The sequence below is a fragment of the Osmerus mordax genome, chromosome 3, assembly GCF_038355195.1.
Source record: "Osmerus mordax isolate fOsmMor3 chromosome 3, fOsmMor3.pri, whole genome shotgun sequence".
Taxonomy (NCBI): Eukaryota; Metazoa; Chordata; class Actinopteri; order Osmeriformes; family Osmeridae; genus Osmerus; species Osmerus mordax.
Window position 1 is genome coordinate 2,409,000 of NC_090052.1, and position 21,049 is coordinate 2,430,048.

Consider the following 21,049-nt stretch of genomic DNA (forward strand, 5'->3'; position numbering starts at 1 on the left):
TGTCTGGCCGTCAAGCTAACTTGCTGTCACGCTAACTTGACTCAGTGGGGGCAGGTCAGCATGGCAGCACTACGTCAGAGAGATAATATTTCACACATTCCATCACAATTCACACAAGTCGATGCGGCCGTTGCTAACTTTGCTAAGCTCCCTTCAGATCTGCTTCAAAGCACTCGCCACTCACGGTCCACTGCTAAAAGGAAATCTACTTTTGTCTCTGTTGCGTATCTCGTGTGTGTGTGTCTCACTGTGTGTGTGTGTGTGTGTGTGCGTCCTCCCCTTCAGACAGAGGCATGGCTCACTCGGAGGAGTCCCGCCTGGCCAACCTCCTGCGCCGCGTGTCCCGGGAGGAGGACCGGGACCGCAGGCTGGCCACGCTCCGACAGCTGAGGGACTTCATCACCCACTCGGACAACAAAGTGGTGAGGGGACAGCGCTCGGGGGGGACAGCGCTCGGGGGGGACAGCGCTCGGGGGGGGACAGCGCTCGGGGGGGGGGACAGCGCTCGGGGGGGGGGGACAGCGCTCGGGGGGGGGACAGCGCTCGGGGGGGGGGGGGCAGCGCTCGGGGGGGGGGGGGGGACACAGCGCTCGGGGGGGGGGGGGGGGGACACAGCGCTCGGGGGGGGGGCAGCGCTCGGGGGGGCAGCGCTCGGGGGTCTTTCTGCTCAGGTCACCTGGTCGCCCCTCCTCTTCCACACCCTCCGGTCCCCCTCTAGCCCTCCGGAGGTCCCCCTCTAGCCCCCCGGAGGTCCCCCTCTAGCCCCCCAAACAGTCCTCCTCGTTGTTCTTTTGAAGCTCATTTACATCTATTCATTTAGCGGATAGTTGTTATCCTAAATGCCAGGCACGTAAATGCATAAGAGAGCAGATCACTGAACTCATGCTCCTTTATTCATCAGTATTAGGAAGAGTGCCAAGGAATAATCACGTCTTGTCTTTACCAGACAACAATCGCAATCTCAACTACAGCTATTATATTATTCTGTTAACACCGAAGTCTGCCACAATAACATCTTATATTTTAGTTTGCATTTTGGTTCGGATGTAGTTTCTTTTTTCGGTCGGCAGTAATTATCAGCTACTCGACACGCTTGTCTTCCAACAGCATGGAAGGGTTCCTGGCCTGCGGCACCCGTGTCTATTCATCCCCTCGTTCTTCCTCCTCTACTCCCTTTTGTTCCCCGTGACCTTCTAAAGAGAACTCATTGTAACCTCTGCGGGAAAAGATACACAGAAATCTCCTTGTGGACGTTCTAGTCAGGGCCTGTGTCCGTTGCTGTATGAGGGGAAACGCCAGGCGAGGAATTGTGTTTGGAACCCAGGAGAGGGGTGTGGCGCTGGCACCAAGCCACGCCCCCCCAGCATTGTTGTCCGTTATCGCGTCGCCCCAAGATAACCCCCCTCGCTTCCGTTTTTAGAAACCAGGTCCTGCTGCTGTGGTGTGTGCCCCCCCCCCCCCCCTCTAACGCTAGTGCTTTGGCTCCTCCCCTTCCAGGCCCTGGTGAAACAGCAGGACACCATCCTGAGCACCCTCAATGAGATCCTGAACGAGAGGTAAGAAGGCTGGCGGCCGCGCGGCTCGCCCGGGCTGCAGCTTCGCCCGCCCGAGGTCAAGGAGGAAGGATGGATGAGCGCGTGTGTGTTGAGTGTTTGGGGAATGCTCTCGATCGCTCATCCTGGGTGCTTATCCTCCTCGATCCTCACTCTCTGGTTCTCTCCCACCTTCCTCCCCCCTCTCCCCCACCCCTGTGTGTGTGTGTGTGTGTCCCCGCAGCAGCAAGCTCCTGTGGGAGCTACGTCAGGAGGCCGCGTGCTGCGTGGGCCTGCTCTGCACGGCCCTCAGCTACGAGGCCGAGCGCATCTTCAAGTGGCTGTTCGCCAAGTTCTCCGCCTGCGGCCGCGACGACGTCAGGCTGCTGTACCTGCTGGCGGCGCACCGCGCCCTGGAGACGGCCGGCGAGAGGAAGGCCTTCTCAGCCGTCATGCAGGTGGGCGCCTGAGGGGGGCGGGGCTCTGAAGGGGGGCGGGGCTCTGAAGGGGGCGGGGCTCTGAAGGGGGCGGGGCTCTGAAGGGGGGCGGGGCTCTGAAGGGGGGTGGGGCTCTGAAGGGGGGCGGGGCTCTGAAGGGGGGCGGGGCTCTGAAGGGGGGTGGGGTTGGGAGAGGTAGGAGGGGTGTGACGGCGATGGATGGGTGGGAGGGGTTGTTGGGGGTGACGCTGGTTGGAGTGCAGGTTTCCACACACACCGACTGGCTGACGTCTTTATACTGTAGTGTTGGTTGCTGTCCATCTGTCGAGGGACAGCAACCAACACGCACGCAAAGGTGTTAGAGGAGGGTGTTGGTTTGGTTTGGGATGTGACGGTTGTTTTGCAATGCCTGGTTAATATTACTGGGCATCTTGCCCATACCAGAACCAGTATGAACCAGTCCCAGCCTGCTGCTGTGAGTGTTTAGAACCAGTACAGGGCTCGACAATAACGATGGCCCGGGGACAGTAAAAAGTAATGTCGGGACACTTAAACTAGCAACTCACTGGCCCAATCGGGCCACTGCAAATTATTGATTGAAAAAAAAATTTGCATTGTAAAAGTTAACATCCCTCATATGTTTTGCTAAATGCATAAATAACTGCACAGTTTGCAAATCAAGAGTTGAGTAGTGAGTGACGAGTGGTTGTCAAATTGTAATTCTCTAATCTCGATACATTTTTAACAACTGGCGCGAGACAATAAAGTGACGATGGCAGCAAAGTAGAGCTACGAGCTCAAACGGAAGCATTTTTATTTATGGAACGAAGATGCACTGTGTCGTATGTTCCCGTCTAAAGCAGACAAAAGTAGATCTTTTTACACAGGCACTGACAATTTTAGAAAGTAATCCCTGACCAGCCATGCTAGCAGACAGCACCTGGTTTGCGTGACAGCTAAGCGGATGGTTGACAATCAATCTTCCAGGCCGTTGACCATGCTGGTCAGGAATTTAAATGTAAATGCCCATCGTGTTATTGCACGACTTATAACAACGGCATATCACGTAATTAAGACTGGCCAGCTGTTCACCTCGTTCCCCCAGGCTATTGAACTGCAGCAGAAGAATGGTGTCGACTTGGGTACTCAGTATCATACTGATGAAATGCTATGGAAGCTTTTATATATTAGCATTGAGGGACCAGAGGTTTCAGTTTCAGCCTGACAGAGTTGTGCAGAGATGGCTGTCAGCAGGGAAGAGAGCACGTCATGTTTGAGGTTAAAAGTCAATTGTTTTGCTGACTATTACCTTTGTATTTTTTATCACTAGAAATGTGATTTCATTTTTGTTCTTTTTATATCCAGGATGTGTTTAATAAATGGTTAAACATGTTAACAGAATAACACAACTTAGAAGTCTTTTGTTTTGTTCTAACAATGATAAATTACAACTTTTGGAGGGGGGGCCAGTAAAAATGGTCTTGGGGCCAGTAAGTTTCAAACCCACTGGCCCGGTGGGGCCAGTGCCAAAAAATGTTAATGTTGAGCCCTGCAGTATTAACCCCCCTGCCTGTGTTCTCCAGCTGGTGATGAGCAGCCTGCAGTCCATCCTGGAGAACCTGGACACCCCGGAGCTGCTGTGTCAGAGCGTCAGGTGCATCCTGCAGGTGGCCCGCTGCTACCCCCATGTCTTCAGCACCAACTTCAGGGTGAGTGAGGACCCTGTGGCTCCGCACCCTGGCCTCGTCCTGTAGTGAGTGAGGACCCTGTGGCTCCGCATGCTGGCCTCGTCCTGTAGTGAGTGAGGACCCTGTGGCTCCGCACGCAGGCCTCGTCCTGTAGTGAGTGAGGACCCTGTGGCTCCGCACGCAGGCCTCGTCCTGTAGTGAGTGAGGACCCTGTGGCTCCGCACGCAGGCCTCGTCCTGTAGTGAGTGAGGACCCTGTGGCTCCGCACGCAGGCCTCGTCCTGTAGTGAGTGAGGACCCTGTGGCTCCGCACGCAGGCCTCGTCCTGTAGTGAGTGAGGACCCTGTGGCTCCGCACGCAGGCCTCGTCCTGTAGTGAGTGAGAACCCTGTGGCTCCGCACGCAGGCCTCGTGCTGTAGTGAGTGAGGACCCTGTGGCTCCGCACGCAGGCCTCGTCCTGTAGTGAGTGAGGACCCTGTGGCTCCGCACGCAGGCCTCGTCCTGTAGTGAGTGAGGACCCTGTGGCTCCGCACGCTGGCCTCGTCCTGTAGTGAGTGAGGACCCTGTGGCTCCGCACGCAGGCCTCGTCCTGTAGTGAGTGAGGACCCTGTGGCTCCGCACGCTGGCCTCGTCCTGTAGTGAGTGAGGACCCTGTGGCTCCGCACGCAGGCCTCGTCCTGTAGTGAGTGAGGACCCTGTGGCTCCGCACGCTGGCCTCGTCCTGTAGTGAGTGAGGACCCTGTGGCTCCGCACGCTGGCCTCGTCCTGTAGTGAGTGAGGACCCTGTGGCTCCGCACGCTGGCCTCGTCCTGTAGTGAGTGAGGACCCTGTGGCTCCGCACGCTGGCGTCGTCCTGTAGTGAGTGAGGACCCTGTGGCTCCGCACGCAGGCCTCGTCCTGTAGTGAGTGAGGACCCTGTGGCTCCGCACGCAGGCCTCGTCCTGTAGTGAGTGAGGACCCTGTGGCTCCGCACGCTGGCGTCGTCCTGTAGTGAGTGAGGACCCTGTGGCTCCGCACGCTGGCCTCGTCCTGTAGTGAGTGAGGACCCTGTGGCTCCGCACGCAGGCCTCGTCCTGTAGTGAGTGAGGACCCTGTGGCTCCGCACGCAGGCCTCGTGCTGTAGTGAGTGAGGACACGTGCGGGCTCCGCACGCTGGCCTTGTCCCAGCTGAGGCCCCTGGTGGAGCTTAGTGGTACTGCTTTCTCGATCTGACACCCGGCTCGTCACGGTCATTTTGTTCTGTTAACTCAAGCCTAAACATCCCAAACTAGATCTTCTCTGAGAAATCAGTTCTTTTTTTTCTTCTCTAATCTGGCTCAGAATAATAATTAATTCATAGGAAAACCTTGAGCGGAAGACCAATTTTAGTTTGAAATAAATCCGGAACGGGGAAATTACCACCCAGAATTAAATTGTATCAAGTCAAGAAAGGCATAGACCTATCATGAAGCCAGGAGCACGGCGATACACTCTACTGTGCAAGACGGAACGAGCCGGAAATTCAGCACGGCGCTGTCTAGGGCTGGTGCACATGGCCAAACACTTTTTTTGGGGGGGGGGATCAATTGGTCTTCTTAGAAATGGGCCTGTTATGATCCCTTCCATTCCTGTTCCCACTGTGCTAAGCCTCCTGCTGTCTCCGTTTCTGGACTCTACAAATAGCCTCTGTCTCTACAGAGTAACTAGGGGGTCCTCGTCCCCTCTGATCTCTCTCTCTCGTCCTCCTGCAGGACACGGTGGACATCCTGGTGGGCTGGCACATCGACCACACCCAGAAGCAGGCGCTCACTGTCCAGGTGTCAGGTACAGACCATTCATTTACACCTCTGGTTTCCTCTCGGGGTGAAAGCGAGGTCTTATAGAGATCTCAAACGTGTGTGTGTGTGTGTGTTTCCAGGCTGGCTGCAGAGCTTGGAGCAGTTCTGGGTGGCAGACCTGACCTTCTCCACCACCCTGTTGGGACAGTTTCTGGAGGACATGGAGGCTTACGCTGAAGTGAGTACTGCCTCCTCACCCCCGTTAGCCGCCCCCGCTAGCCGCCTCCTCACCCCCACTAGCCACCCCCGCTAGCCGCCCCTCACCCCCGCTAGCTGCCCCGCTAGCCGCCCCCTCACCCCCGCTAGCTGCCCCGTTAGCCGCCCCCGCTAGCCGCCTCCTCACCCCCTCGCCCCCGCTAGCCGCCCCCTCACCCCCACTAGCCACCCCCTCACCCCCTCGCCCCCGCTAGCCGCCCCCTCACCCCCACTAGCCACCCCCTCACCCCCGCTAGCTGCCCCGTTAGCCGCCCCCGCTAGCCGCCTCCTCACCCCCTCACCCCCGCTAGCCGCCCCCTCACCCCCGCTAGCCGCCCCGCTAGCCGCCCCCTCACCCCCGCTAGCCGCCCCCTCACCCCCGCTAGCCGCCCCGCTAGCCGCCCCCTCACCCCCGCTAGCCGCCCCGCTAGCCGCCCCCTCACCCCCGCTAGCCGCCCCGCTAGCCGCCCCCTCACCCCCGCTAGCCGCCCCGCTAGCCGCCCCCTCACCCCCGCTAGCCGCCCCGCTAGCCGCCCCCTCACCCCCGCTAGCCGCCCCGCTAGCCGCCCCCTCACCCCCGCTAGCCGCCCCGCTAGCCGCCCCCTCACCCCCGCTAGCCGCCCCGCTAGCCGCCCCCTCACCCCCGCTAGCCGCCCCGCTAGCCGCCCCCTCACCCCCGCTAGCCGCCCTTGCTAGCCGCCCCCTCACCCCCGCTAGCCACCCCCGCTAGCCGCCCCCACTAGCCGCCCCCTCACCCCCGCTAGCCGCCCCCGCTAGCCGCCCCGCTAGCCGCCCCGCTAGCCGCCCCCTCACCCCCGCTAGCCGCCCGCTCTAGCCACCACCTTGCCCCCACTCCCCTCCACCCCATGGCTTGTGGTCCCCCGAGGTCTTCAAAATCAGGATGTTCTGTAACTGCCCCCCCTCCCTCCCTCTCCTCCACTGCCCTGCCAGGACCTGGGTCACGTGGGCTCCGGGGAGGCCACGGAGGAGGACATCCCTCCGCCCACGGTGTCTCTGCCCAAGCTGGCCGCGCTGCTGCGTGTGTTCAGCACCGTGGTGCGCAGCATCGGGGAGCGCTTCAACCCCCTCCGAGGACCGCCCATCACCGAGGCCTACGTCTCTGACGTGAGAGCACACACACACACACACACACACACACACACACACACACACCCTCTGTATGGACAATGGAGATTACACAAAGTTGTTTCACTGCTGAATCAAAATAACGGCCTCTCTCTCTCTCACACACAGATTCTGAGCCGGGTGCTGGCGTGCGTGACCACGGCCAAGCAGGTGCTGTTCTCGGAGGCGGTGCTGACGGCGGGGAACGAGTGCGTGAGCGTGCTGCTGGTGAGCCTGGAGCCTGGGGCCCGGCTCAGCGAGGCGGTGCTCTGCTACGGCCTGGAGCAGCTGGACGCCTGCCACTGCTGCGGCTCCCAGTACAGCCTGGCCGTGCTGGGCCTGGTCACGCTGGTGAGGACCCCCCGCCTCCTCCGTCTCCATCCATCGTCCTCCTCCGTCTCCATCCCCCCGCCTCCTCCGTCTCCATCCATCTTCCTCCTCCGTCTCCATCCATCGTCCTCCTCCGTCTCCATCCCCCCGCCTCCTCCGTCTCCATCCATTGTCCTCATCCGTCTCCATCCCCCCGCCTCCTCAGTCACCTCCTTGTCCTCCTCATCTTCCCTCTCTTCTCCCCTCCCCATCTCCTCCACTTCTCCTCACCTTGTCCTCCATCTCTCCTCCACCTCCCCATCTCCTCTCCTGTCCTCTCCTGTGTCGCTACCGTGGCAGCAACCTTCGTCCTCCAGGGCAATGTGGCGTTGTTTACCACTAAAGTCTCCTGACCATCTCCCACTGACGTGTGTGTGTGTGTGTTTCAGATTGTGGACCAGATCAACAACAAGCTGCCCGCCTCGTTCGTGGAGAAGATTCTGGAGCCCAGCTCCCAGCTTCTGGAGCTCCGCTTTAACAGGGACAGAGAGGTGTGTGTGTGTGCGCGTGTTGACATTCAGACCGGTGTGTTTGTGTCATAATGTTACTCAACCAATTCCCATGCGTACACGAGAGAGCCTGGGTGGAGGGAGCAGGTGTACAGGGGGAGTGAGGTGTCAGTGTGTGGGAATGTCTCACTGCGACGAACTGAAACAGGAAGAGGTGTGCGTGTGTGTGTGTGTGTGTGTTTGAGTTCCAACATGGTCTCGCTCGGTCTCCGTGGGTCATGAGGATGACATGCATTTCTGCGTGTTTGTTTGTCGACCTACGTTTATTTACATTTACATTTAGTCATTTACCAGACGCTCTTATCCAGAGCGACTTACAGTAAGTACAGGGACATTCCCCCGAGGCAAGTAGGGTGAAGTGCCTTGCCCAAGGACACAACGTCAGTTCGCATGACCGGGAATCGAACTGGCAACCTTCGGATTATTGGCCCGACTCCCTCACCGCTCAGCCACCTGACTCCTACGTTTATCCCTTACGTGTGTGTGTGTCCAGGTGATGGTTGCAGCGCTGGGTGTGTACCAGGCCGTGCTGAGCCTTAAAAACATCCCTGTGCTGGAGGCGGCCTACAAGCTGGTGCTGGGGGAGATGGCCTGCGCGCTCTCCAGCCTGCTGGCCCCCCTGGACCAGGCCCCCCCGGGCCAGGCCCCCCCTGAGGCCCCCGGACCCCACATCCGGCACCCCGCCTTCGCCAGCGTCACCCTGCCCCCCGACCGCGCCCAGTTCGCCCTCATCTTCGACCTCAGCGCCCTCACCACCATCGGGAACACCAAGAACTCCCTCATCGGGGTGAGGGCCCGGACGCTGTTTGATGCCGTTAGTGTGTGTGTGTGTGTGTGAGAGAGCCTGCTAACCAGACCTGTACTGCCCCTCCCTCCCTCTCTGTCTCTCTCCCCCAGATGTGGGCTCTGTCCCCGACGGTGTTTGCGTTGCTCAGTCAGAACCTGCTGGTGGTCCACGCTGAGCTGGCCGTGTACCACCCTGCCGTCCAGTACGCCGTCCTCTACACCCTCTACTCTCACTGCACCAGGTAACACACACACACGCACACCACAGGATCATGATTATACACTCATGCATAAAGTCATCACAACAGAGTGGACTGGAGTTATATACCCAACCTCCCTACCAATATACACCATCTCCCCCTCTCGCTCGCTCTCCCCTCCTGTTTCTCTCCAGACACGACCATTTCATCTCGTCCAGCCTCTCGTCCTCCTCCCCCTCCCTGTTCGACGGGGCGGTCATCAGCACGGTCACCACGGCGACCAAGAAGCACTTCAGCACCATGCTGGCCCTGCTGGGCTCCCTGCTGAGCAAGGAACACCTGTACCCTGAGGCCAGGTACACACACACACACACACACACACACACTCACACACACACACACACACACACACACACACACACACACACACACACACACACCTGTGTGTGTGTGTACCCTGAGGCCAGGTACACACACACACACACACACACACACACTCACTCAAAGGTGTGTGTGTGTGTACCCTGAGGCCAGGTACACACACACACACACACACACACACACACACACACACACACACACACACACACTCAAAGGTGTGTGTGTGTACCCTGAGGCCAGGTACACACACACACACACACACACACACACACACTCAAAGGTGTGACACACGTCTCTACGTAAGGTGTGACAGGATGGTGACCCCCTCCCTTCCTCCCCCCCTGTAGGAAGCTGCTGCTCACCTGGGCCCTGGAGGTTTCTCTGCTGATGAAGTCTGACACCTACTCCCCCCTCTTCTCCCTGCCCTCCTTCCACAAGTTCTGCAAAGGCCTCCTCTCCAACGGTACAGAGAACAGCGTTCTAGAAACTATCGCTCAGTACCGTTTGCCCATCTCGGGCCTTTTTGTCTTCCATCTCCCAAAGACCATGTCCTGGTTTGCTGCGTTGTGTTGAACCCTGTTCTGGTGTTGACCTCCCTGTTCTGGTGTGTTTCTGTGCAGCCCTGAATGAAGAGCCAGCCGTGTGTCTGCAGACCTGCAGCTGCCTGCAGGTCCTCTCCTCCTCCCTGTCCACAGAGCTGCTGCAGAGGTGACACACACACACACACACACACACACACACACACACACACACACACAGCTTCACTGAATGTGCCGTCATGAAAAGGGTGCGCTGCTCTCTAACGCGCGTGCGTGTGCCCCCCTCGTGTCTCAGGTGTGTGGACGTGTGTCGCGTACAGCTGGTCCACTCAGCGGTGAGGGTGCGGCAGGCCTACGGCAAGCTGCTCAGGACAATCCCCCTGGACGTCACCCTCAGGTCTGACCCCTGACCTCTGACCCCTCACCCCTCCACATCCCAAACACGACAAATGAGAAGGGTCGCATTGTTTCACACAAGGCACAATACGAGACATGTCATGATATTATACACACACACACACACACACACACACCTGTGAGAAATAGCGAGTTGCAGGTTTTAGGGGTTGTTTGTTGTGTAAACTGACTTAAACAATAGTTTCATATCCCATAAGGCAGTGTGTGTACATGAATAACCTGTGTGTGTGTGTGTGTGTGTGTCAGCCACCACAGCCGTCCAGAGACGGGGGAGATCTCCCTGGCCCTGCACCGCCACATGAGCCACGCCCCCAGCACCACCTTCCACCCCCAGGACTTCAGCGACCTCATCGGCTTCATCCTGTACGGGGCGCTGCACCGCGGAGGGTAGGCCCCCCACCACCACCCTCCTGTCCCCTCGTCTGAAACACCCGCTCTAGGCTGGTCTAGGTGCAGCTCTGGGAGCCTAACTGAGAAGCCCTAGGTGACATGGCTTGTAATCAGGTAATAAAATGTGATTTAATGTTGCGTGTGTTGATTCCCTCCCCCCCACCCAGGAAGGAGCCGTGGCTGGAGCGCCTGTACCACAGCTGCCAGCGCCTGGAGAAGGGCGAGGGCGGCGGGGGGGGCAGCGTGCCGCGGGCCCTGCTGAAGACGGAGGCGGCGCTGTGGCAGTGGGCCGTGTGGGAGGCGGCCCAGTTCACCGTGCTGGCCAAGCTCCGCACCCCGCTGGGGCGGGCGCAGGACACCTTCCAGACCATCGAGGGTGAGGATGCCCTGTCTGGATGTGTCTGGCTGTGTCTGTCTGGCTCTGTCTGGCTGTGTCTGTCTGGCTATCTGACTGTGTCTCTGTCTGGCTTTGTGGTTGTGTGTCTGGCTGTCTGTCTGTCTGTCTGGCTGTGTCTCTGTCTGGCTGGCTGTGTCTCTGTCTGGCTGGCTGTGTGTCTGGCTGGCTGTGTGTCTGGCTGGCTGTGTGTGTCTGGCTGGCTGTGTGTCTGGCTGGCTGTGTGTCTGGCTGGCTGTGTGGCTGGCTGTGTCTGGCTGGCTGTGTGTCTGGCTGGCTGTGTGGCTGGCTGGCTGTGTCTGGCTGGCTGTGTGTCTGGCTGGCTGTGTCTGGCTGGCTGTGTCTGTCTGGCTGTGTCTGGCTGGCTGTGTCTCTGTCTGGCTGTGTCTGGCTGGCTCTGTGTCTGGCTGGCTCTGTGTCTGGCTGGCTGTGTCTGGCTGGCTGGCTGTGTGTCTGGCTGGCTGTGTCTCTGTCTGGCTGTGTGTGTCCCCTCCCCCAAGGCCTTTACTGTCGGTTGTGCAAAAGACGGCAGTGAACGGCTTGGCTAAGGAGGGATGTGGATGTTTTTTGTCTGTCGCTAGCACTCCCACGGGTGTGAGATTGATCTTACATTTATTATGAATCTCCCCCCCCCGCAGGCACCATCCGCAGCCTGGCGGCCCACAGTCTGAACGCCGACTCGGAGCTCGGCCAATGGAGCGCCGGCGACACGGACGACGGTCACCATGCCAACCAGCTGCGCGTGGCGCTGCTGCTGCAGTTCCTGGAGGCCCTGGAGAAGCTGATGTACAACGCCTACGAGGGCTGCGCCAACGCGCTCACCGCCCCGCCCAAGGTACCCGCGCCCGGCCACACGCACGCCCGCGGGCGCTCAGGGAGGCTGGTCGGCACGGCTGTCATCGAGGCTCTGCCCCATGTGTCAGCGGTTCTAAAGTGTGCACTCACTCGCGGCTTCTCTTCCTCTTCTCCTCCACCTCTTCGTCTCCTCCTCTTCCTCCTCTTCTTCACCTCTTCCTCCTCCACCTCTTCTTCCTCCTCCTCTTCTTCTCCTCTTCTCTTCTCCTCCTCTTCTTCCTCCTCTTCTTCTTCACCTCTTCCTCCTCCACCTCCTCTTCCTCCTCCTCTTCTTCTCCTCTTCCTCCTCCACCTCTTCTCGTCCTCTTCTCCTCCTCTTCTTCCTCTCCACCAGGGCATCAGGACGTTCTTCTACACTAACCGTCAGACGTGTCAGGATTGGCTGACGAGGATCCGCCTGGCTCTGATGAGGGTGGGGCTTCTGTCCGGCCAGCCCGCCGTCACGGTGCGCCACGGCTTCGACCTGCTCGCCGAGATCAAGAACAGCAGTGCACAGGTGTGTGTGTATAAAAAATCTTGTAGGACACTGAAATCAATGTGATTAGGCTTTCAGCTACATGTATTAGCTGGTGGAAAAACTCTGGCTAACAAGTTATGACGTGGTAATCCTAACCTGACCTCTCCTCCCTCCCCCTCCCTCTTCCCTCCAGGGTCCAGAGCTGGAGGTCCCCCTCGTGATGCTGGTGGCGGCCCTGTGTGAGCTGCGTTGCCCTGAGGCCATCCAGGGCCTGGCCGCCTGGAGCCTGACCAACACGGGCAGGAGCCTGGCCTGGGTGGGCTCTGTGGCCCTGCAGGCTGGGGGACGGTGAGCAGCCTGCTGGGGGGGCGGGGGGGGCGGGGGGGGGGGGGGGTGTTGTGTGGGGCTGCAGTGTGTTTGTGTACATTTGACACATTCAACCTGTGTGTGTGTGTGTGTGTGTGTCAGGTTTGAGAAGGCAGCCCAGGAGTACCAGGACCTGCTGTGTGCCGTGACAGGCATGGACTGCTCCGTCAAGACCTGTGACCGCTCCCTGCTCAAGCTGTCTGGAGCCAGCAACAGCACCACGGCCAGCCCCAAGCACACGGGCAACGGTGAGACACACACCCCAACGTTAAAAGGATTCCAAAAAAACAGGACGTGTGGGGGAAAAAAACTAGAGAGAAAAGACTGTAAAAAAATAAATAAAAAAATCCTTCCCCGCCCGCAGGCGACGGCCGCAAGACGGTTCTCCTCAAGTCCAGCGACTGCTCTGGCGAGGTGCTCAACTTCCTGGCCAACAAGGCATGCGAGTGCTACGCGGCGCTATGCGACTGGCCCGCCGTGCTGGAGTGGCAGGCCGCCGTGCTCGCCCTGAAGACGAGCGGCGCGGGCAACATGGCCGCCGTGCAGCTCAAGACCGACTTCAACTACGTGCGGGCGCTGAGCCGCTTCGAGGACGGAGACTTCCCGGAGTGCCGAGCGCAGCTCGAGCTGTTGCCGGGCGACGACTACGGCCTGCTGAACTCTGCTGCCATGACGACCACCAAGGACAAACTGGGTAAGAGAGGTGTGTTTGTGGACGGCTGTTATTTTTGTTTATTTATGCGTGTCTCATTTCTACGAAGAAGACTTTTACTTTATTTATTTTTTTACTGTGTGTGTGTGTGGTCTCGTTTAACTATCCTTGTGGGGGCCAAATATGCTCACAAGTATAGTGAACAATTGATAACTTGACTTTCACTGGGCCCCACAAGTTTGAATTACATTACGGGTTAGTGGTTGGATGACGCGATTGAGTGAATGGTCGGGGCCAACTAGGATATTAAAATGTCCGTGTGTGTCAGACCTGAAGAGGCTTCTCCCAGACCCCTCAGAGCTAACCTGTGTGTGTGTGTGTGTGTCAGACCTGAAGAGGCTGCTCCCAGCAGTGTTGAGTCCGGACCCCTCGGAGCTGCAGAAGGCCATCGAGGTGCAGCTGCTGCGGAGCGCCGTGGGCGCCATGACGACAGCCAATGACGAGCAGGAGCAGAAGGCCACGCCCTCCTCAGAGTGAGTGACGGGGCATTTCAACAAATGGCATGGGCAGAATGAGACGGGGCCTGTCATGCTAGTCAGGCCCAGTTCCCCACACATGGAGGAAGCCTAGTCCTCATGTAACAGTTCTCTGACTGTCTCCCTTGAAAAGGTTTTTAGGCTTGAGGATTAGGCTTAATCCATGTCTGGGGACACTGGACGTGTGAAATGTCTTTCAACAACATTACTATAAGCAGTGTACCCATGGAAACTTGGCACACTGCTCACCTATAACTGGAGAGGTGGATGTCAATGAGACATTAACGTGTAGTCAATTCAAATCTAAAACACTTCGGTTCATCCCCATAGGGGTAGAAAGTTGTCTTTAGACAAAGGCTCAAACGATACAAAGAAACTAATATAATATCAGAAATTAGGCCTAACCTATTAAATTAATCTTAAAATCCTTTATATATTTATAAATATCCCCTCTCTCCCAAAGTGGAAGTGCATCTAGCTGTTTTTCTGTGTTGGGGGTTTGGGTGTGCTTGTTTTGACGTGGCGTGTGGCCTGTGCAGCACCCTGGTGCGCTACCTGAAGCAGACGGGACGCATCTGCCTGGGCCCCCTGAGGATCTCCACCCTGACGCTGGCCGAAGCCCTGCCCACGCTGCCCACCCTGCAGCTGCACTGCTGCGCCGCCCTGGAGAACGCCCTCACCAGCCAGGAGGTACACACACACACACACACACACACACTGCTGCGCCGCCCTGGAGAACGCCCTCACCAGCCAGGAGGTACACACACACACACACACACACACACTGCTGCGCCGCCCTGGAGAACGCCCTCACCAGCCAGGAGGTACACACACACACACACACACACACACACACACTGCTGCGCCGCCCTGGAGAACGCCCTCACCAGCCAGGAGGTACACACACACACACACACACACACACACTGCTGCGCCGCCCTGGAGAACGCCCTCACCAGCCAGGAGGTACACACACACACACACACACACACACACACACACACACACACTGCTGCTCCGCCCTGGAGAACGCCCTCACCAGCCAGGAGGTACACACACACACACACTGCTGCGCCGCCCTGGAGAACGCCCTCACCAGCCAGGAGGTACACACACACACACACACACACTGCTGCTCCGCCCTGGAGAACGCCCTCACCAGCCAGGAGGTACACACACACACACACACACACACACACACACACTGCTGCTCCGCCCTGGAGAACGCCCTCACCAGCCAGGAGGTACACACACAGACACACACACACAGACACACACAGACATCCACCCTGTTCCATGTGTGTGGCCTACCCACGATCTGGGAAGCGATGTGGTGCTCATGTATGTTGTGGTGTGTGTGTGCAGGACTGCCTGGTCCCTCTGTACTGCGATGTGGTGGTCATGTATGTTGTGGTGTGTATGTGCAGGACTGCCTGGTCCCTCTGTACTGCGATGTGGTGGTCATGTGTGTTGTGGTGTGTGTGCAGGACTGCCTGGTCCCTCTGTACTGCGATGTGGTGGTCATGTGTGTTGTGGTGTGTGTGCAGGACTGCCTGGTGCCTCTGTACAGCGAGGCTCTGAGCTCCTGCAAACAGCAGGACGTGCAGCCGTGGCTCCACGCCCTCCGGTACACCCTGTTCCAGAGAGAGCTGCTGCTCAAGTTGAGAGGTAACGTGTGCGTGCGTGCGAGAATGTAAACACTAGACTTGTTTGAGGGCTAGATCGGTCAGTGTTTCAGTGAATGGGTTTTAAAATTAAGTATCGCATACTTGAATCACTTCAGGGTTACCACCTTTTGGGGAATTTGAGGGAGGAGGGAGGGGGGGTGGGGGGGATGGATCAAGGGCTTGCACGTTTTTGAAAAGACATAATTGGACACGCATCATTGGAAGTGCTTCAATGAATATATTTTGTGCCAGGAATAGAAATTGAGAGGAGACGAGTGTCTCTTCAGTGGAACACGACACAGAGAGAGGGGCTCACACTGTTTGAACTGGCGTCCGTGTGTTTCTGCAAAGCCGGCTCCTTCTCATTATAAATATCCTCAGTGTGTCTCTAACTATGCTGTGTTGGGGCCTTCAATGTGAGGGAATTGGGCCTGGAAAGTCCTTGAATTGGATTTTTATTTTATTTTTATAAGGTCTTTTATCATTTAGATGGATATATTTTATAAATACATTCTTTCAGCAGTTGGAATTATCTGCTCCTTTCTATTTGAGATTTTGAAGCAGGTTTCTTGTGTACCCCGCCCCCCCCGCCCCCCAGGTTCCTCAGCTCCAGTCGACGGCCACCTGACGGAACTGTGTCTGACTGCCGTCAAGTTCGCCCGCAAGCAGGGCAACATCGCCCTGGCTACCCGCCTCCTGACCCAGTGCGACGAGGAGGCCGAGGGCGAGGGGGACGCGCTGAGCCGGGCGTTCCGCCGCCTGTCCCTAGAGGGCGCCGTGGGGGAGAGGTGGGCCCCGGAGCTGCAGATCGAGAAGGCCAAGGTGCTCTGCACGGCAGGTGAGCTGACGGGAAGCCGCCTTCCGCCCAGCAGCGCTCTCCGCCTCGGAAGCATCCGGCAAGGGCGCCGTTTTGGACCTCTCGGCCCCGGATGGATTTCAAAGAACCCAGGGTCTCACGCAGCCTGCCCCCTCCCTCCTCCTCCTCCCTAGGTCAGTCCATGGTTGCCATGGAGATGCTGAGCTCCTGGTGTCTGTCCTACTGTCGCTCGGGGAAGTGCGAGCGAGCCGCCTGCCGCTCTGTGCTCACGCTGTGCAAGTGGCTGCTGGCTGACTGGAAGGACCTGACCCCGCAGCTCAAACAGGTGGGTCACTCCCCCCCCCTCCCCCCTCCCCGTCTCTCAGCCCACCCCACGGTCACTACCGGGGTTGTCATTGGCGACGGGTCTGCTTCAAAACGCTGTAACAGTTGTGGTGGCGCTGTGTTCCTGACCACTAGGATAGAATAACCAACGTGTGTGTGTGTGTCCCCAGGTGGTGAAGAGGGCGGGGGGGACCGCGAGCCTGTCTCCCCTCAGCAGAAACATCTCCGCCCTGCTGGAGCTCCCCCTGGTGGAGCAGGGCGTGCCCCGCATCACCACAGAGACCACCGGTAAGGCAAACCTGACTCACTTGACACAATGTGCTGACCTCCACCTTTGTGGCTCTGGTAGCTTTGGTTTTATATTCTTCCTCTCCTCCTCTGTTCTCACTCTCGCTGTCTCTCTGTCTCTCCCTCTTCTCCCTGTCTCCTATCCTCTCTCTCCCTCTGTCTCTCTCCTCCCTCTGTCTCTCTCTCTCTCCCTCCTCTTCTCCCTCTCCTCTCTCTCCCTCCTCTTCTCCCTGTCCCCTCTCCTCTCTCTCCCTCTGTCTCTCTCCTCCCTCCTCTCTCCCTCCTCTTCTCCCTCCTCTTCTCCCTCTCCTCTCTCTCTCTCCTCTCTCTCAATCGGTCTCTCCCTCCCTCCTCCCTCCCTCTCCTCTCTGTCTCTCTCCAGTGAGTGTGGGTGTGGGCGAGGCTGACTTTGTCCTGGGTCAGCTCTACCAGCTGTCCACCAGCCAGGCTCCTGAGCTGGCCAAGTCCTGGGCCGCCCTGGCCAGCTGGGCCTACCGCTGGGGCCGCAAGGTGGTCGACAACGCCAGGTCAGTGGAGCGAGGGAGTGGGGGGGCCGACGTTGGGCCACAAACTCGAGTGTAGACTGACTGATATATAAATATGAGGCTGCTTACACCTGACACAACCACCCCCTTTGCCATGTAGCTTGACTTGAGGGCCAAAGGTGAGAAAAACTATTAAAAAAATTATCCAGTTGACCATGTCAACTTGTAGTCAGGGAGAAACTCCGTGTAGAACAGGGGCCTGTTCCATGACGCGAGTTCACCCAACAAGCCAGGCTTGTGTCAGGGAAAGTCAAGACGTGAGCCTGGCTTTGTTGGGTGAACTCGCTTCATGGATCACACCCCTGGTCTTGCTGTCACTGTGGTTTTACCTGGCTTGTATTTACCGGCGTGGTTCTTGACTCTCGTCCGCCTGCCGTCTCCCAGCCAGGGGGAGGGCGTGCCCCTCCTGTCGGGGGAGAAGAGGGACATCGAGGCGCTGCTGCCGGCCGGCGTGTCGGCGGAGGACAAGGAGACCATGTTCAGCATCCTGGGACAGGCCATGTGCCGGCCCGCTGGCATCCAGGTAGGAGTCCTGCTGGGGGCCGCGTCCCGACCCCTCAGCCCCCCTGGCCCCTCAGCCCCCCTGGCCCCTCAGCCCCCCTGGCCCCTCAGCCCCCCTGGCCCCTCAGCCCCCCTGGCCCCTCAGCCCCCCTGGCCCCTCAGCCCCCCTGGCCCCTCAGCCCCCCTGGCCCCTCAGCCCCCCTGGCCCCTCAGCCCCCCTGACCCATGCCCCCTGCTGGGGTCTCAGTGTACGCACGTGGGGGTGGTGGCTGAAGGGGTGAGGAAAGGACTGCCTGGCTGAAATAGGACCTCACCCTTCCCCCTCCCCTTCTGACTCACGTTTACTCCAAGCTCCCCCACTTGTCCATTTCTGTTCATCGCTCCCTGGTTTTCACCTATATATTTATGATAATGTAGTAATATTTGATTTCTAACAGTCCTAATTCCTTGGTGCACCACCACCTCTCCCCCGTCCCCCAGGACGAGGACCTGGGCCTGCAGCAGGAGGAGGCGGAGGAGGAGGACGACATGGTGGACGTGATCTGGCGCCAGCTGCTGGCTTCCTGCCCCTGGCTGGCGGAGGCGGGCGACCCCGTCACCGAGGGCCTGATCCGCGTGTGGCGCCGCGTGGTCGACCGCATCTTCAGCCTGTACCGCGTCGCCTGCCGCGCCTACTTCACCTTCCTCAAGCTCAACGCAGGCCAGGTGGGTGGAGGGGGAGGTGAGGGGGGGTGGAGGGGGAGGTGAGGGGGGGTGGAGGGGGGAGGTCCTGTGTGTCACTGGAGCCTCTCCGCTGTGTGTTAAGAGTCGTCCTGTCTCCCCGCCCTCCAGATGCCCGTCGACGAGGACGACCCCAAGCTGCTGCTGCTGACCAACCAGAGCAGCAAGCAGAGCAACGACGACGTGATCGTCATGGCGACGCTGCGCCTGCTGCGCCTGCTGGTGAAGCACGCCGGCGAGCTGCGGGAGGGCCTGGAGCTGGGGCTGGCCTCCACCCCCACCGCCCCCTGGAGAGGTACACACACACACACCAAGCCACTTCCTCGCTCTCTCTTGCCCCTCCTCCAGGGACATGCACGGATCATTTAGTATCTCTCTGGGGGTTCTAACCCTCTCCCTCCTCTCCTCCCTGCAGGCATCATCCCCCAGCTGTTCTCCCGCCTCAACCACCCCGAGGCCTACATCCGGCAGAGCATCTGCAGCCTGCTGTGCCGCGTGGCCGAGGACTCGCCCTACCTCATCCTCTACCCCGCCATCGTGGGCTCCCTCTCTCTGGGGGGGGAGGCCCAGAACTCAGGTACACACACACTCGTGTTTGGTCTCTGGTTCAGTATTTGGGGTGGAGACCCAAATATTGTTTCAGGGGCGTAGGCTCATTGTACATGGGCAAATCTGTCCCCCCCCCCCGCCTTACCGTTTATGAAGAAAACCAAATCACTCACCCCCATTTTGAAAACGAACCTCCGCCTGTGGTCTCCAGGCAGCAAGCTGCCCTCGGCCCTGCCCACCTTCCTGGGCAGCATGCCGGGGGAGGGGCTGTGCGAGGGCGAGGGGCGCTCCCAGAGCGGGGCGTCCTCGCAGGAGAGCGCCGGGCGGGGCGAGGAGCTGGCGCCGTGCTCCAGCCAGGACCAGGCCATGATGCAGGACTGCTACGGCAAGATCGTGGACAAGCTGTCGGCCGCAAACCCCACCATGGTGCTGCAGGTATGTACACACACACACACACACACACACACGAATGGGAGTGAATGGTCGGGCCCCACTAGGATAGAAAAACCAACCTGTGTGTGCGATCCAGAGGCCAGGTGTGTGAGTGTGTGTGTGTGTGTGTGTGCCCCAGAGGCCAGGTGTGTGAGTGTGTGAGTGTGTGAGTGTGTGAGTGTGTGAGTGTGTGAGTGTGTGAGTGTGTGTGTGTGTGTGTGCCCCAGAGGCCAGGTGTGTGTGTGTGTGCCTCATACCGTGCCCCCCCCTCCTCCCCCCAGGTGCAGATGCTGGTGGGGGAGCTGCGCAGGGTGACCCTGCTCTGGGACGAGCTGTGGCTGGGCGTGCTGCAGCAGCAGCACATGCACGTGCTGCGCCGCGTGCAGCAGCTGGAGGACGAGGTCAAGAGGGTGCAGAGCAACAACACGCTGCGCAAGTGAGTCTGCACACACACACACACACACACACACACTGCAGAGCAACAACACGCTGCGCAAGTGAGTCTGCACACACACACACACACACACACACACTGCAGAGCAACAACACGCTGCGCAAGTGAGTCTGCACACACACACACACACACACACACACACACACACACACACACACACACACACACACACACACACACACTGCAGAGCAACAACACGCTGCGCAAGTGAGTCTGCACACACACACACACACACTGCAGAGCAACAACACGCTGCGCAAGTGCACACAAACACACGCTGTGTGTTTGTGTGTGTGCCAAATGGTTCCACTCCCCCGCCCTGCCCCAGGGAGGAGAAGATGGCCATCATGCGTGAGAAGCACTCGGCCCTGATGCGCCCCGTGGTGTTCGCCCTGGAGCACGTGCGCAGCATCACGGGCGCCCCGGCCGAGACGCCCCACGAGGCCAGCTTCCAGCAGACCTACGGGGACTCCCTGCTCTCCGCCCTGGAGCGCCTCCGCAGCCCGCACAACCCCGCCAACCCCGCCAGCAGCTGGCTCCCCTTCAAACAGGTGAGAGAGGGAGCGCACGTGTGTGTGTGTGCACGCAAGGCGTTTTTGATAGCGTTTTGAGAGCAACTGTTCAACAGGTGTGCACAAATGTCTCTGGCGTACGAGACGGAGAGAGGCTTTGTGCGTGGGTTGTGTTTGCGTTTCTCTGGCTGTGAGAAACTCCCTTAAACATTCAGTGTGTGTAACTCCCCCTGTGTGTGTGTGTGTGTGTGTGTGTGTTCCCCCCCCCCCAGATCATGCTGAGCCTCCAGCAGAGAGCGCAGAAGAGAGCCAGCTACCTGCTGCGCCTGGACGAGATCAGCCCCCGCCTGGCCTCCATGGCCGCCACCGAGATGGCCCTGCCGGGGGAGGTGACGGCCAGCGACGCCATCACCATCCAGAGCGTGGGCAGCACCATCACCATCCTGCCCACCAAGACCAAGCCCAAGAAGCTGCTCTTCCTGGGCTCGGACGGACGCAACTACCCCTACCTGTTCAAAGGTGAGGGGGGGTGCTGGTGGTGGTGGTGGTGTGGGATTTGGAACGGAAGGGGAATTTGGTCTTAATGGGAATGTTTT

At 59.0% G+C, this 21,049-nt stretch overlaps 1 protein-coding gene across 3 annotated transcripts in view; it reads left to right on the plus strand.

The window, feature by feature from the left end:
* The window catches only part of smg1 (SMG1 nonsense mediated mRNA decay associated PI3K related kinase), a 37,269-nt gene that overhangs the window by 3,549 nt on the left and 12,671 nt on the right, over nt 1-21,049 (plus strand). Inside the window, exons 4-40 of one of the 3 annotated variants that reach the window (XM_067232503.1) lie at nt 286-422; nt 1,498-1,556; nt 1,777-1,990; nt 3,553-3,678; nt 5,387-5,459; nt 5,554-5,651; nt 6,620-6,793; nt 6,923-7,144; nt 7,552-7,653; nt 8,165-8,458; nt 8,569-8,699; nt 8,852-9,013; nt 9,386-9,501; nt 9,659-9,746; nt 9,873-9,974; nt 10,241-10,381; nt 10,552-10,760; nt 11,417-11,613; nt 11,968-12,129; nt 12,284-12,438; nt 12,559-12,704; nt 12,821-13,159; nt 13,497-13,641; nt 14,184-14,334; nt 15,192-15,312; nt 15,910-16,149; nt 16,302-16,453; nt 16,623-16,740; nt 17,123-17,267; nt 17,670-17,808; nt 18,267-18,491; nt 18,618-18,801; nt 18,922-19,083; nt 19,267-19,490; nt 19,769-19,923; nt 20,270-20,492; nt 20,726-20,972. In XM_067232503.1, coding sequence (XP_067088604.1) covers nt 286-422; nt 1,498-1,556; nt 1,777-1,990; nt 3,553-3,678; nt 5,387-5,459; nt 5,554-5,651; nt 6,620-6,793; nt 6,923-7,144; nt 7,552-7,653; nt 8,165-8,458; nt 8,569-8,699; nt 8,852-9,013; nt 9,386-9,501; nt 9,659-9,746; nt 9,873-9,974; nt 10,241-10,381; nt 10,552-10,760; nt 11,417-11,613; nt 11,968-12,129; nt 12,284-12,438; nt 12,559-12,704; nt 12,821-13,159; nt 13,497-13,641; nt 14,184-14,334; nt 15,192-15,312; nt 15,910-16,149; nt 16,302-16,453; nt 16,623-16,740; nt 17,123-17,267; nt 17,670-17,808; nt 18,267-18,491; nt 18,618-18,801; nt 18,922-19,083; nt 19,267-19,490; nt 19,769-19,923; nt 20,270-20,492; nt 20,726-20,972 — 6,078 coding nt within the window. Of the gene's footprint in view, nt 1-285; nt 423-1,497; nt 1,557-1,776; nt 1,991-3,552; nt 3,679-5,386; nt 5,460-5,553; nt 5,652-6,619; nt 6,794-6,922; nt 7,145-7,551; nt 7,654-7,761; nt 7,826-8,164; nt 8,459-8,568; nt 8,700-8,851; nt 9,014-9,385; nt 9,502-9,658; nt 9,747-9,872; nt 9,975-10,240; nt 10,382-10,551; nt 10,761-11,416; nt 11,614-11,967; nt 12,130-12,283; nt 12,439-12,558; nt 12,705-12,820; nt 13,160-13,496; nt 13,642-14,183; nt 14,335-15,191; nt 15,313-15,909; nt 16,150-16,301; nt 16,454-16,622; nt 16,741-17,122; nt 17,268-17,669; nt 17,809-18,266; nt 18,492-18,617; nt 18,802-18,921; nt 19,084-19,266; nt 19,491-19,768; nt 19,924-20,269; nt 20,493-20,725; nt 20,973-21,049 lie in introns of those variants that run through there. The other 2 variants (XM_067232504.1, XM_067232505.1) reach the window with 2 other exon arrangements.